The 15,957-nt window shown below is 38.9% G+C and overlaps 1 protein-coding gene across 1 annotated transcript in view; it reads right to left on the bottom strand.

Annotated features, from left to right (window-relative positions):
- Positions 1–288: 288 nt before the first annotated feature.
- Positions 289–15,957, bottom strand: part of KCNQ3 (potassium voltage-gated channel subfamily Q member 3) — a 197,993-nt gene continuing 182,324 nt past the window's right edge. Inside the window, exons 10-15 of the mRNA XM_058810794.1 lie at positions 9,512–9,699; positions 8,349–8,451; positions 5,839–5,970; positions 3,977–4,075; positions 2,203–2,287; positions 289–1,349 (exon numbers count right to left, since the gene is read on the bottom strand). Coding sequence (XP_058666777.1) covers positions 612–1,349; positions 2,203–2,287; positions 3,977–4,075; positions 5,839–5,970; positions 8,349–8,451; positions 9,512–9,699 — 1,345 coding nt within the window. The 3' untranslated portion in view covers positions 289–611. The remainder of the gene's footprint in view (positions 1,350–2,202; positions 2,288–3,976; positions 4,076–5,838; positions 5,971–8,348; positions 8,452–9,511; positions 9,700–15,957) is intronic.

Here is a 15,957-nt window from a genome sequence, read left to right on the forward strand (position 1 = left end):
CTTAATTTCATTTCAATATTGTTTTTCAGGAGTAATTATATGAGATCACATGTGAAACATTTAGTTCACAAAAGCATTTCAATAAGGTCATAGTTTAACTCAGCTTTTCCCCTGCTTTTGGTTGATTAGAGATTGATTTGCTTGGTTGATTGGCTTGGTTGATTAGAGATTGATTTGCTTATAATGGAAAATGATTTAGATGTTATGTTTCCACAAAGGGATATAGTTCCTGAAAAATCTTTTTATTTTGCTGCTCTGTTTACAAAATGTAGCAAGGACCACTGTATCTTGCCTCTTATCAATTCACCGTTGTTGTATTGAAGAGTACCAGATAGATATGTATCATGGAAGAAATCAGCTGTACCATTTATATAGGGCAAAGTCATGCAAACCATGCTCAAAACTAAGCTCCTTAGTTTTGGAAGCATGAAAAAAACTGCATCAGTAAATTGTATGAAATGGTGCAGAATGACTACCACTAATATCACATGCATCTTATGCAGCCATTGGTGTTTTGAACTAGTAAGCTTTGGGTGTAGAGTAAGTGAGATATACAAAGTATGCTTACATTACAAGGAAGAAGTCAGCCAGTGACTGCCCCCACACACATTTTAAACTGGCTTGTTTGACGGGGTCCATATTGAGTCTGAAATCCCATCTCCCGTGGAGGACAGGGGCATGGAGCCGCTCGGCGTGAAGGGGTCTGTGTCTGTGTCTGTCTCCCCCTCGGCCAGGTAGCGTTTCTCCCTCATCCACGCCGAGCCCCCGCTGGGCCCGAAGGGAAAGTCGTCCCTCTCCTGGGAGATGCTGAAGCCGCTCGGGGAGCGCTCCAGCTCCTCGTGGTTGACGGAGAGAAGGGACAGTGGGGTGTCGCTGTCTCTCGTGAGGCTCCTCCGCTGTCTCGGGGACACCTTGTCTGAGTAAGGGCTTTGAAGGTCCCCGTGGGAGTGGTAGCTGACCTGGGAGTCCATTAATGTGAATATAGGCAGAACTGTTGGCCTCTCTGCATATGAAGTTGAGGAAGGTGTGGCTTGCAGTCTGCCAGAGTTTTGCCCACCTATTGATAAAGGTTGGGAGTGAGCCGTGTGGCCCCGTGCTGAGAAACCATAGGGGCTGACCTTGTTGACTGGAACCTGCTGGAAGTTGTAGGGAGTTTCACGAGAACACTGCTCAGTGTATTTATATATTATTGTTTTTAATTCAGAATATTTGTTTTCTTCTCTCTTCTCCCTTGCAGGAGAAGCGGTTTCTTTCAATGGACTTATCTCAGCAACTTGTATCTGCAGCTGTTCCATGTGATGCATATGCATATCAACAAGAAAATCCAGTTTCTTCCCCATGTCATTTACCTGAAAAATACCAATGTCATGATATTGCCTCAAGTCAGTTATTCAAAAAGAGACTATGATTCCATGGTGTGCTGCCATGTTTATTGGTCATGGAGGTTCATACAATAACCGTGATCTTCCCTCAAAGCTGGGCTGAAATGGATGGCAGTTGATCCTCTAACACCTCAGAATAAAAAGCCCCATCCCTATGAATTGTTCCAAAAAAATTATTAGTCTTGCTGGATATTTAACAGTACAGTATCCAAGAGGACACTATAATGTTATGAAAAAATCTTGATACCAGTGGTAAATAGCTATTACAAAAATACAGTATATGGAATTACCTTTGCATACAGACCTGATCTCTAACTGATAATCACAGAATCATCTAGGTTGGAAATGACCTCTGAGATCACTGAGTCCAACCTATGACCTAATGGCCACTAACAGTCCCACAACATCAGTTACATATCAGGACTAGTTTCCTTTCTCTTTTGCATAGGCCCCAAGGGTGGACAATCATTTTCAGTCCAGTCCCTGCAGGAAAAGGCCTTGCTCATGCCAAACACCAGATGTGATGAGTACTGAAGCTACAGGAATTAAAAAGTCCCACTTCATTATCATGGTTAGGATCTTGTGCCATACACAGTGACATGGATTCAACAAGTTTCAAAAGGCACACTTCTCAGGTAAGCAAATTCTTTCATGAAAAACTAGCAACAGAATTTTGTGATCTTGGAACAAGATCTCTGTGAGTCTTCATCACCACCTGCACAATTCTGCCTGGGTCAGCCAGAGCCAAGCACAATTTATATCAGCTCCATCATTTCTGAACAAGCACCTCAGCCTCTGTTACTGTCATGAAATTACTTACCTGCCTCTCAACTTTAACAAATTTTCCCATCATACTTTGGTCTTCAGTATCAGCTGTAGATGCTTTGGCTACATATGGTTCATTTCTGCCAAGAATTAATAACTCTGTTAGTGTTCAATATTTTTTGCATCACAATAAGCAATTTATATCAGAAAATGGAATTGCCATCTTGTTGATTTATTTATATAGATCCTTGGAGCCCTTTTTGCTGTTTATACAAACAGGAGTGAGAGTCTATTCTATGTGATACCAATGCATTCCTAAAAAAATATAATCTTGAGTTTTAATTTTTTAATGTTTCATTTTTCAAGTTTAAAATAAAGATTAAAAAGCACCAGAAGTTCAAAAGAAAATTAAAATTATTCTCCAGCTTGTTGGAATAATTTCAGGTTTGTGAAAATTATTGAGATAGTGCAGTTAGTGGGTCTACAGATGGCCATGTGTTTTTAAATCTAGTTCTTTATAATTAGTGTCTTTAGAGACTGAATCTGAGTTTCAAGGATGAGTGTGGTTTTTTCTCAATTTCATTATATCAAATAGTAAGTGTCAGAGATTGGAAATGCTGAAAAGAGACAGTCTGGTCTGGAGATTTAAAGCTGATTCCAGAATAAGTTTTCATCTATGCAATTTCCTCTTGCCAGTCCATCAGATGGACCAAATTCATTAGGTAAGAAGTTGATCTCTAACTAAATAGTTTGATTTATAACTTCATGGAATTTTGGATTCTCATGATCAAGTTAAGCCTTTGTCAAGCAGTTTCCAAACTGATGTCAAAGGAATCAATATTTTCCCATAACTTATGCCTAAGTCTAGAAAAGCAATTTCTGAACACTTGCTCTTTAACATTATTTGGAACAAATATATTCTAAGACTTTTGACATGCCCAGTTCTTCTCTTTCCTTACAAAATCCAAAATACAGCTGTGAATAAATTGTATTAGAGCAAAATCTGTACCTAAAACATGTCATATTTTCCACATTGGGTGACTGGTGACATGGACTCATGCAGTTTTTGCAATCTGCTTTCCTCCCCAAATGAGCACTGCCTCTTCCATGTACTTAGGTCTCTGTCTTCACGTTTATGTGGTTTTGGAATTTTCTCTGTGTGGGATAATTTATTTTCTGTAAGATTGCTTTTGTTCTGAGCAACCACAACAGCTTTGGGCACAGATTGTTGACGGTCTTGTGTGGTTCTTGATGGATATTTATTGACAGATTGATAGTTGTAAACAACAGAAGAAATGTCATTTATTATTGAAATTTTTCTCTTTGGAATGCAGCAATACAATAATATGGTGCATCTTTCACACCCAGAAATCTGTTATTTCAATTTGTTTTGTGTATCTCTCACCAATCACTGATTTAAAAGCTGCAGCATTAAAAATCTCTGCTTGCCATTTGGTGGGCACTTCAGAAAGAGAACTAATTTGTTTCAAACTGTTATTGGTTTTTATTGAGCTTTTAAGTGGGTTTACAAGTTAAATGTTAGAAAATTAGCATATCAGCAATCAAATGCATGCATTTAATTTAAAACCATATTTCCAAACTGTGGAGAAGCTGAGCTGGACAATTAAGAAGCCATTGTTTAGATTTCCATCACACATTGCTCTGAGTGACTTTCTGGCTCAGTGTTTATCTACATGTATCTCATAGCAACATATCCTCTCGGTGCCATTATTTTAACAATGGATGAACAAAAATCATGCTTATTGGAATGAATTAACTTTTTATTTCTGTGTTGGGCTGTGCTGAATACTAGGTATAAAAGAATTCACCTGGGAGACTGTTGTGAAGGGTAAGAAAAAGCTCCTCCCTTTTGGGATTTCTTATGCTTGGGAGTAGATGGAGGTCCAGGTGTAAAAATCATGTCTACTCTGAAAAAAAGAAAAGTGCAACTGTGTAAGTCCATCTCCAAATGCTAACACATGACAGAATATGCTGTGCATCTCTGAAGCAAAAATTCAAAAAGGAAACATACGTTGATTTGGTAATATATTGATGTTCATGATGCGTCTGGTTTTTTTTGGGTCACAATCAATGCACTGAATTGCAATTACCTGGTAATTTAATAATAATTAAGTAATGCTTTAGCTCACTGTTTCCAAACTTCAAATTTGAAACACAACTTCTCCTTCAAAGGAACCAAACAGCATGATTGTCAAAAAATATCCAATAGAAGCTGCTCTTAAAAATGTCAGGAGACCTATCAGATTTTGTTCAGGGTAACAAAAATCAACTTGGCAAAAGGTAGCATTGCTGACATTCCTAGCAAACCAATAACATTCTGTCAGTTGTTGTTTCTAATTGTCAGCAATATTTTAGTCTTTACTAATTATTCTTTTGGCTTGAAAACCATAACTTTAAATGAAATTGCATAAGGAAGTCTACTCGATTTTTTCATTTGGCACCAAAGGAGAAAGATTGTTTGGAATGCTCCAACACATGTAATTGTACTCTTTTACTATATCAAATATTCTTTCATTTGTCATTTTCAATGGCTCAGGTGCAAGTTAGTCTCTGTTTATTCAGTTCACCCCCATAAATGGCCACATATCAATCAGCACTAGTCCACTAGACCAGTTACCTGTATTATTGGACAATCCGTGCAGATGCCTTGCATGGTTTCACAGTGCCCCATAGAGTTCTGAAATGGAACTTGAAAAAGCTCCAGGCAAGCTTCACAAAGCTAGCTAGATATTGGCTTGAATCTCCAGACATTGCTGACAGACATGCTAAATACTTGAAAAAGAGATTGCCCAGTGCATGGAAAATCTCTTTGAAATAAGAAATTACAAAGTTCAGCAGAAAGATCAGAGCAGCCTTTCAAAGCCGAGTCCAGACAAGGCCCAAATGTGCAGGAAGGGTTGCACTCCCTCAGCCCATTATTGGGAGAGAAATGAAGGTGATTGTGTGGTATTTTAATTTTTAGAGTCACTGAGGGCCTCAGGGAATGTGCTGTGCAGAGACTGAGCAAGGACAGCTCCCCACATCTGCACACACCTCTGCACACATGTGCACTCAGGCCCACACGGATTTCCAGCCCCAAGCTCTGACCAGGGCTCATGGATCAGGGGACGAGAAGCACAAGTTTCTGTAGATGTGCCTCAAAATCACATTGCAATGAACCCCTTCTGGGAGGAAACAGCTGTGGATGCAGATTGCACCTGAACAATCACAGAGGCCTGAAATTCCAACTTTTTTTCAGATAGGTCAATTACACCTGAGTGAAACCTTCTGTGCTGATGTATTTTGGCATTTTTATGGGATATTTCTGGCACAAATCGTCAGAGAATCCAGCCCAAAGAAAAGCTCAAGGAGAGCTTTTTTTTTTTTGCTTATCATCTGTAAAATGGGGAGAGGAGAGAAATTTGATCCTGATCAAATAAGGCAATACTGAAGAAAATTCACAGGATTTTTTAACTCTGATGTTCTTGTTCTATATCTGAGACAGTGGTCTCTGCCTCCAGTTATCCCTGCTAGCTCTCACTTGCCTTTTGTTTTTGGGAAAAGGTTTTCTCATGGACCAGCTACATCCTGCAAACGTGTGGCTTCTGGGTGGCCTTGTACACAGATAGGCCAATGTTTTCATTTTGCCATCAAAGCTGTAAATTTCCCCCATTTACCAGAAGATTCTTACCTTGCCTGAAGGTATTTTATTCTGGAAAGCATATCAAGATGCCCTGCTGAGTATTGCTCTATCACATCCTTTACATCATAAGGCCTCAAAGTCTCCTTAAATTTTTTTTTATAGAGACGAAACTGTAGTATTCTGCATAATAAACAGAAAAACATATTAATTTTTTATATAAATTACATTATGAAAAATAAATTACATTTTGAAAAAAATTTCCATTTTTTTCAAAATATGGATGAAATCTGTCTGTTTGTAAATTGAGTGTGTTATTTCTAAACAAGGCAATAAAATATAAACAAAGAATCTATAACATTATCTAAAATCTATAACATCATAAACACTAAATTTGAAAATTTGTAATAGTTGGCTTTGCATAATTAATAGTCATAAAAATGGTTTAAAGCTTCAGAGTCACAGTTGGAGCTTGAATTTGAGCAACACAAGTCACAGGAGATTTTGAAGCTGTGAAGCTGAAGCTGCTGCTTCTATTCTTCAGTCTATTATAAAGCAAATTTATAGTATAGGCAATGCTGAATCATTTTCATCTTGGTTTTAATTTTACACCTGGGGAAGTTTTGGATAGGAAAGGATAATTAGATATAGATGTGGAAGTTAAGAAGTTTGCAGCAGTTCAGGTTGTGAAGAGGGGAAAACGTTTTAGAAATGCCTGAAGTGCCCTTGAAAAAAACAACAGTATCATATTATTGTTGTTGTAGTGATAATAATACGATTGCTCTTACTGTTGCTATTGCTACAAAATGAGCTAGTGATTAGTAACAGAATTCTTATAACAAGGAACACTGTTGGCCAGAGCACTTGAAAAATATTTGGCATTCATTTTTCACCCTTTGCTGTTGATACATTATGTTTATATATGTGTGTATACATATATGTGTGTGTGTGTAGATTAATCAAATAGAAGGATTTAAACATTTTATTTAAACAATGAAATCTTTACCTTCATCTGGTTTAGACTTGGGTTCTGGATGTTTGCTTTCTCAGTAGAGTCTCCAGGTACTTGTTGGTCTGAACTGGGAAATTGCTGTTATATGTTAAGATTCAAACTTGTCTTTTATTTAAGGTTGGTGGGTTTTAAAATGTTTTTAAAGTCTGTATAAACTTTCATTTAGCAAAGATAATTCTATTACAACTTTTTAAGGGCTGTCTTTAACTCTGTTGCTTATAAATATTTCAAGGTTTCAAAATTATAGCTGGGCCTATTTTTGCCAAATTAGGTATGGTAACAGCAAAACTACACATTCAAAGACTTAAGGGAAAATAGAGATCACAATGTTAGCAATCCTAATTTAAAATCTCCTTGATCATGACCCTGAAATCCATTAAGTGGCTTTGTCTGAAAGAATTACTCTCAATTAATGTTCAGGATCTGGGTACACTACACAAGGAAAAAAAAAACTTGGCTCCTGATTGAGTTTAAATGGAAATTGCATGAATCAATTAGATTTGGGCAGGATGTGGGGAAGCCGTTTTTCAAAAGTAACAATAACTTGTTTGAAAGCAAGCAAATATCAGGGAAAGAAGGGGAAAGCTGTGGAGGACAGGGATGAAGAAGCTTCCAGTGGGAGGGAAGAAGTCATGGGTAACATGAGCAAAGCCTGTGTCACTTGGCTTTCAGCAGCCTTTAGAAAACTTGGAATTTTTTACAAAGTGATTCTCCTGCACCCAATTCAAAAAGAACCAGGAGTACATTTCATGGTTATATAGATATAAATATATGGTTATATTTTTATTACCATCTTCCCTGAAGTTCTTCTAAGATAAATCTGAGACACTTCAGACTTGCATTATTTCACCTGGAAGGTGGCAAGTCCCTGGCCCCAAAATCAACAACTTCTGGAATAAACAGCCATTGCAACGAAAGCAGAGTATTTTCCCATGGGGGCATTTTTCAAGGGAGGAGAGTACAAAGTACTGCATTGAGGAGTAACAGAGCATCAGTGAATGAATTCTATTTGCTTGATGTGCTAAACACAAGACCAAGGCATACTGGGAGTTTTCTAACTCTAGGGAATATCTCTTGTGGTGTGAAAATGGAGGTGACACATGTCACAAGACAAAAACTGCTGAAATTGAGACCTCAGCATGTATTAAAATATGACAGCTGAAAAGTAGGTTGCACACTCATATAATTGTGTATAAAGAGTTGAGTCAGCTCAGAGTTTTTGGTTAAGCAAAAGTTCCAGTTTCATACAAATATTAGTCACTAAATTGAGAAAGATATATTTATATAACATTTTAACAAGGAACAGCACAAAATATTATTTTATGATAAAAACACTGTGGAGTATTTCTCAAAATGACATGGCAAATGTTATTAAAAACTTTCTCCTTTCTGCATATTTTCAACAGACTGAATTGGGTCTGTCTCAAGTTTTTCAAAACACTAGAATTATCTCATCTATTGCATCTAAAAAAGTAATAACAGAAACAGTGAATCAACATGTAGCAACATGGTAATGTTATTTCCTATCATCCTTCAAAACGACATTTACCTGACAGCTCGGATGGCTGTCTTGAATGTGGGGATCATATCTTCCATAGGGAAATCACTACTGTCACCTCTGTCTTCTGCCATGGGTTCCCCTGTTCCTGCATCTGCAAAGGAGGCCAAAAAACCAGATGTGTGAACATCTCACCACACAATATTTAGAGGGATGTCTGGCTGAATAAAGCACTACATAAAGTAAGTGCAATTTAATAAAGAAATATCTCTTACAGCTTCTTTCACTGGTCCGGTCTTGAAAGGGATTTAATTATTTTGGGACATCTGTAAGACACATTATTGAAGGATCTCCTTTCAGCATTTCTGAAACACTTGGAACTTGTCTTCATTTCCAATAGATCTTTGCCCAAATTATTTTACATAAAGGCTAAAACAGGTTGTACAAGCCACAGGCCAAGTTCTCCTCTCACTGGCATTGCCTGGAGCTCATGTACCTTCATGAAGGAGAAAATCAAGTTCCTGGTGGGGACACCCAGGCTACACCCATGGTAGCATGTCCAGCATGCACTGGTGCCAGCTGGCACAAGAAAGGGGAACCTGTTATTTAAAGACCATTCTGGGGTTATGGGCAAGAAGAGGGAAATATGTGCTCAGTGAAGCTGAGAGGAAAAACGCCCTATAATGTTTCATGGAGACCCAATGGAAATCTCTGAGGGGCAGCAGGCTTGGGGAGAGAGGGGGAGGGAAGAGGACATTGACTCTCTAAAGGAGGTTTAATGATATGGCAGTGAGGGTATATTTGAGATATACCCTCACAGGCTGCCGCAGGGTTGGATGCAGTCCAGGAGGAAGCTACCTTAGCTTAGCATCCTTGCTCATAAACCAAGCCATGATGGTGTGTGCTTTTGGGGGAATACAGATTGGCTGCCCAGTGTGCCCACTTTTTCCAGGCCAAACAGGCTGGAAAATCCAGTACTGGCTTTATCCCATATCAATTGCTGGCTTTGAGAAGGGCTGGTGTTTATTTCAAGCACCGTGCTGCCTGGGCTCCAGGACTCTTTTTCTTGGGCTTCCCCAAATGTACTACACAAAACCAGGTACTAGACGTACTTGTCCCAGAAAGTCACAAACCTTCAACAGAATATGCAGAAGAACAAAGTAAAATAAGAAGAACAGGGGATGCATAGAAAGAAATCAACACAGATGGGCTACCTTCTGAACTTTGCCAAAAAGCGTACGCTTTCATTCGGAATGCAGTGCGAAAACGCTCCTTATTATTCAAGACAACATTCTTAGGCTCTTTTGAAGGACTTTCTTCAATGGCATCTACATTCAGAGGGGTAAATAGCTTTCCTTTAGTATTGGTACCACGAACCCGATCCAAGAGACCCAGCTTTTGGCTACAAAATAAGCAAAAGTAATAATTTTCCTCCTTTGTACACCATTAACTTGTTTTCATGATGCTTTAAGTACATAATGGGCTAAATAATTGTTTTGTATGCAAGGACACTGCTGGGGCTACCATAATTATCAATGTCTTTGTAAGCAACAGTTAAGGTCCACAGATAATTAACTGCTTTTTATGAGCATTTTTTGGTATCAATGTTGAAAATGTTACCAGAGGGTCATGCTATCCTCTCCATGCAAGGTGTCACAGTGCTTCAGCTCATGTAGCACACCTGAAGCAGTAGTTTTATTATAAAGACATGAAACAACACTACTGCCATGGGCAGGGATCTCATTCACTAGACCAAGTTGCTCAGAGCCCTGTTCAGCTTGGCCTTAAAACACTTCCAAGGGTGGAACATCCACAATGTTTCTGGACAACCTGTTCCAGTGGTTCCAGTGGGGATTTCTTCCTAATGTCTAATCTGAACCTGCACTCTTTCAGCTTGAGGCCATTCCTCTTCATCCTGTCACTACACACCTTGGTTAAAAGCACCTCTCCTCTTTTCTTGCATTCTCCCTTTAGGTACTAGAACATGCTCTAAAGTCTGCTCAGAGCCATCTCTTATCCAAACATAACAACCTCAACTCTCTTATTTTATTCCTCAACTTTAAGGAATAAAATAAAGTCAGATGTGCTGTGAACCAGATAAATCACCAGCAATATTCTAGCAGGCTTTGCCAAGCACTGATTAGGGACACGGTAGGGAGGACGCCCTGTTTTCTCTCCACCATGACCTACAGGAGTTGTAGTGAAGTGACAAATTTTATTCCTCTGATGATTCCTTGTACTGTCTGTCCTCTTAGAGATTTACTGTCCGAATACATTTGTCCTTCAGTGACAACACAGAAATAGAATTTCATCTACCTGCCGTTCTACCAGCACCACTAACCCTCCTGACAGTGTGATGACTGCAATAATCTTAAAGATAATCACTAATACCACTAAAGCAGAAACAGGAAAAGGAATTTGCTAGGGAGTTCATCAGCTTATATATGTTCTGAACACTTTGTAGGTGATGGATGGTACAAATATTTGATTTGCTAGTTCACTTTGCTGCTCAAATGTTTGTTAATTGCACATTTGTTAAAAAAACCCCAACCAACCAACAAAAAAAAAAAAAAAAAAACCCAAAAAAACAAACCAGGGCTAAGCCATGGGAAGAAGGCTTTTTAACACATTCCTGGGACAGCTCTAGGTAGAGGTGAATTGTGCACACATGAACAAGAGGCAGTTCTGTGTGGGACACCAGATCAAGTAAGTTGAGTGCAGGGAGGGAAGAGGCTGTTATAGCTGGCAGCTTTCTGAGAGCCACAGGTGAGAGCAGAGCTGAAGGATCAACAGCCATGGTTACCAGGAGTTAACAGGTGAGGTATCATTGCAGGATGCTCAGCTGCAGCCACTAAACCTGCTGGCAGGAGAGGCAAGCGTGGGGAGGGTCCCCTGTGCAAGAACATCGCGGCCAAGGATGGAGATGTGTGTGCAGACCTTGCAAGTGGGAAAGAAAGATTTCACATTTCTATCTCAGAGCTCTGTCTGTTGCAGTATCCCACCACAATGGGTGTTATCTGAGCATTGAGCATCACAGCTGTTGCAAGTTTTTATGCTGTTTTTGTTTTTTGGAGGATTGTTTACATGAATTATTGGGGTTCTCATCTCTACTGTCTGTTCCTGATTAATATATCTCTGACCCAGGGAGTAATGAAATGTGGGATTCCCTATCAGAAAAGTTGCAAGCACTAAACCTTTGGGTGTAAGAAGTTTTTCTAACCCTTTTGACTTTCCTTTTTGATATGAAAATACTTGTGAATGAAATTTCTGCAGCCAGGTAAGTCCAGACACTTGCCCTATCATTGCATGGATGAAGTGCACGTGTGTATGTGAGTACTGAAGTGGCAACTAAGGAGAAGTTGGGTACAAAGGCACAGATTTAGTCCTGATATATCAGCATTTCCAGGAGATAAAGCATGGATTTGAGTGAAAAATTAGAATAATCTAAATGAATCATGTCTATATTACTCAGACTTTGCCTTAATGTCATTTCCTGAAGAATTCATGGCACGGGGGTAAGATGCAAAAAGCAAAGACAAATGTATGGAGTAAAAATTGTAGAAAACGATGCTGCTTGTTGACATTTGTGACAAAATACATTTCTGACAATCTCACATTTGAGCTTAAGAACTCTTTAAAATTATTTAAAATATAAAATAGCTTTAAAAATTATTTCCATAGTTCTTCCTTTTGGGGTGGAATCTTGATCTGCTTTGCCCACCAAGGATCTGTCAACACTGAAGTGATGGTGAGTGCAGAGTCCCAGCAAGAGACTTGTGTTCTACTAACTTAGGGAGATCCTGCACCCTCTTTTCTGCATCACTTTCTCTTCTCTGTTTGACCACTTTTAAGAGCAGTACTGCTTTAAAAGTCAGATATTTCAATTCTCCATGAAATTTGGATTCTTCAAGCAGTCAGCTGCCATACATAGGGCAAATATATACAGGAGAAGAAAACTAATGAGCAAGTTTGAAAGGGGAATGAAATATAAAGGTGAGGAAGTAAAAGTCAACTGAATGATTTGCATGTGGGATTTTTGGGCAGGTAAAGTAGGGAATATAAATTCTCATGTCTCATTAATAAATCAAGGTCTGAAGGAGGAATTAGTTTTGAGAAGTATGGTCAAGAAGAGTATAGAATCATGGCACATCACTGAAAAGAATTTTTATCCAAAGAAATGCACCAAAAATCTAGTTAAGTGATAACAGAGTCAGCCAGGCAATATAAACTGAGGGGCCTGAAGTTTTTAGAGAGAATGAGCTTGTGAGAGTGAGAATTTCTTTATTATAAAGAAAAAAGAGCAATGAGGTATGGACATCCTGGTGTTGATCTGTGCAGACTTAAGGAGACTGTGGAATAAGATACAAAAAAGGAGAAACCAAAGCAGTTTTAGGATGAGGAGATCTGTTCCATGATAATAAAATGACAAAGTTTGTTTCTGGGTCTGAAAGAATTGTGCAACAGGCTTGTTGTGGAGATCAGCTTTCTCCGGGTGGGGGGATTGCAGGTCACTGACAATAGATGATTGATAGATGAATCTCAAATGAAAGGAAGTGTTAAGTGGTCACCCAACACACACTGGCTTTGAGCAATGTACTAAATGTCACACAATTTGAGTTAGTAACACTGCGGAGAAACTCTCAAGAGAAAAACATCTTTAAGGAACAGAACCTGAAAGGCAAAGAAGCAGCAAAATAGGTGAGGCAAAAGACTGCTGTTGTTTATAAAATGCTGTTTAGTACTACATTAAAATAATACAGTTGTCATTACATGTGGCCACTAAATCCCTGTCCAGAAACTTGCTTAGTTCTTCAAAATACATAACCAGCTGCCCAAAGTTTGCCCCTTAAAAGTCCTGTGATAACTGCCTTGCATACCAGAAAAAATGGAGGCATAAAGTGAGATGAGGACCTGTAGGGATCAGACCACAAGGAAAAGGGTCAGTAGATGATGCGAAGTATCCAAATATTAATCTAGTGACATTTTTAAAGTATAGGACAGCAATATAAGCAAGATATGCAGAAATTTGTCATAGAGCTGTGCAAGACTGGGACTGAACAAGATTTTATATCCTCCTCATAGATAAAATCAGAACAAAAAGTTCCTCTGCATTCAGCACAAAACCCTACTTATTTGCAGTGACATTTTCCTCTGCATATGTTGGCATGCTCATTTGTGGGTTTTTTGGTGTTTTTTTTCAGTGTGGTGGAACTTAAGGTAGATAGTACAAACTGAAAACATTTTCAGATTTTCTTTTCAGAGTTTTTCAGCTATCCCTGCTGATAAGAGTCAGTTTAGGAAGAAACTATTCTCCAAAGACTGTTGCTTGAGCCTCTTAGGTTTATGAGCTAGAACTCATCTGATCTTTTTTAAGCTGTTAAAGAAGTTAAACTTCCTGTCTAAGACTACTCTTTAGACCCATTTCTGTAATCAGTGGGAAGTCAGCAACTCTAACCAGTGAGTGGGGAAAGTGTGGTTCAGTTTGGGATGACTTTATACTTGGGGGACATGGCTCTTGTTATTGACTATGGAAAGATCTAGATGAGAAGTCATCCAAAAAGCAGGTTTCTAGTCTTAGTTAAAGTTACCTGAGCTGAAGCCTTCCTCATTAATGCAATCCTGAAGGTTAACCCTTGAAGTAACATTCAGATTTATAACAGTATGTAAATGAAACAAATATAGATAATTGTGTTCTTATCTGGCAGCCAGAGCAGTAAAATCATCAGACAATAATTCATCAGCTTCACATCAAAATATTCAAACATGTGTATAAAAAGAACCCCAAACAAAACCCAAGCTTCTTTCCAGACAACTGTCATCAGGAAAAAAAATGGACTTTATTCTCATTTCCAAGGAATGAAATCTGGGTCTGCTGGGGTTGTAGTTTTCATTGATCTTTTTAAAAGTACTGAAGGAATGTTTGTTCTCATGACACAATCTCCTCATCAAAGCAGCATGCGCATGGCTCAGTCCCGGGCGTGAAGCATGCGCCGACCGCAGCACCCTGCATGAGAGGGGCTAGGACAGTGGTTCCCACCCAAGGGCTCATGCACTGCTGCTCCTCTTTCAGACTCCCCCTTCTGATGTCAGCTACTCTTCCTCCCCTGGGAACAGTGGTCCCACTTCATTTGGCTTCCATACGTTCAATAAAATATCATTCTCAACTTCCAGCACAGTTCCAGAAACTGGGGAGATACAAATCCATCCCAAGCATGCTGACAAAAATCCAGAGCAGTTTCTCTGACTAGCTTGGATAAATCACCATTTCTTGTCTTGCATGCCATTAGATCCTCTCTCTCATGGGTTCCAAACCCTGTGTCTTTGAAATGGGACCCAGGATGAGAATTCCTTAACTTTGTGGTAGATACAGATCACCAGAAAGGGAGGAAAGTGAGAGCAGTGCAGTTTCTTTCTACCTAAAGAAAATTTTTGTTCCTCAAGAGCAGTGGGAATTATTTTGGACCACCTGAGAGATTATTTTTGTGGCTTGATGTACAAGAGATGGCTGGCTTCTGCAGCACATTTTTACCCTTGCTCAGAACAAAGAGTGGGAACCACTGAACTAGATATATTTTCCAGAAACAGTCATGCAAAGAAATAATGCATTTACATCCCATCATGCATGCCAGATACTCTCCTCTCTATCCTTTTCCTAGTATTGGAGTTTCATAAACAAATGGTAGGTGTGTGAGGAGAAAAACAGTGAATTAATTCTAAGAGTGAGCCAAACAGCCCTCTGCCATGGATTTACTACTTTCACCTAACAAGGACAAATGATAATCAGGAGATTTTTCCATATTATTTACAATTTAAAATCACTAGATGTAATTAGTCTCAGGTAACTGGAAGCAGAAGGAAGTCATGTTTACTCCAGCATTTTTGTACCTTATCAGATGAACTGAAATGGGTGAACTTAGCTTTGGAAAATCAAACATTCTGAGTGAGGTTTCCAGAAGTATCCCATATTCTGCTTTGAACACTTCCTTAATAGAAATTAACACCAAACTAATGTTATGACAGACATGAATTCTGCAGTAAACCTGTTCAACTGATCTCAGACAGTCCATGGGATTTCTTAAGATTAAACAAAGAACATTCCACACTTCTGAGGTAGTTCTAAACTTTAGCCAATCAACTTTCCCTTTTATTGAGTAGCATTCTTTCCTTCAGAGAGAATCTCACAAAAATGTTCTGTCCCAAAATAGCTGACTACAGCTTCCTGAAAACTAAAGACTTCACTTTGCACCCTGAATCTTGAGGCCTAAATTTGCAAGTTTCTAACGTGAGGAGGAAACATGGAAACATCCATTCTAAGTCAACAAATTTCCACACTCCTTGGTGGTGTACATCCTCACCAGTATTTAAGGGTGGGTATGACTCAAAATCCAGACTGAACTACCATCCAGACTATCTGCCCACAAACTTGAGCACAAATCAAAACTTCAGCTCAACTTTGATGCCCTTCAGAAAAAGAAAGAGCTTTTACATACACTAAAGGCCTTTGCTTAGCCCCTTCTCTCACTCACACTTTCTAAAAGGATTGGAGATGGATGAAAATAAATAATGTCACATAAATCTATGGGAAGAATAATCCAAATCCAATTCATTGTGAAACCAGGATGGATATTTTTCACCAATGGATGCAGCCATTGTAGGTAGA

Source organism: Ammospiza caudacuta, chromosome 1 (assembly GCF_027887145.1).
Source record: "Ammospiza caudacuta isolate bAmmCau1 chromosome 1, bAmmCau1.pri, whole genome shotgun sequence".
Lineage (NCBI taxonomy): Eukaryota > Metazoa > Chordata > Aves > Passeriformes > Passerellidae > Ammospiza > Ammospiza caudacuta.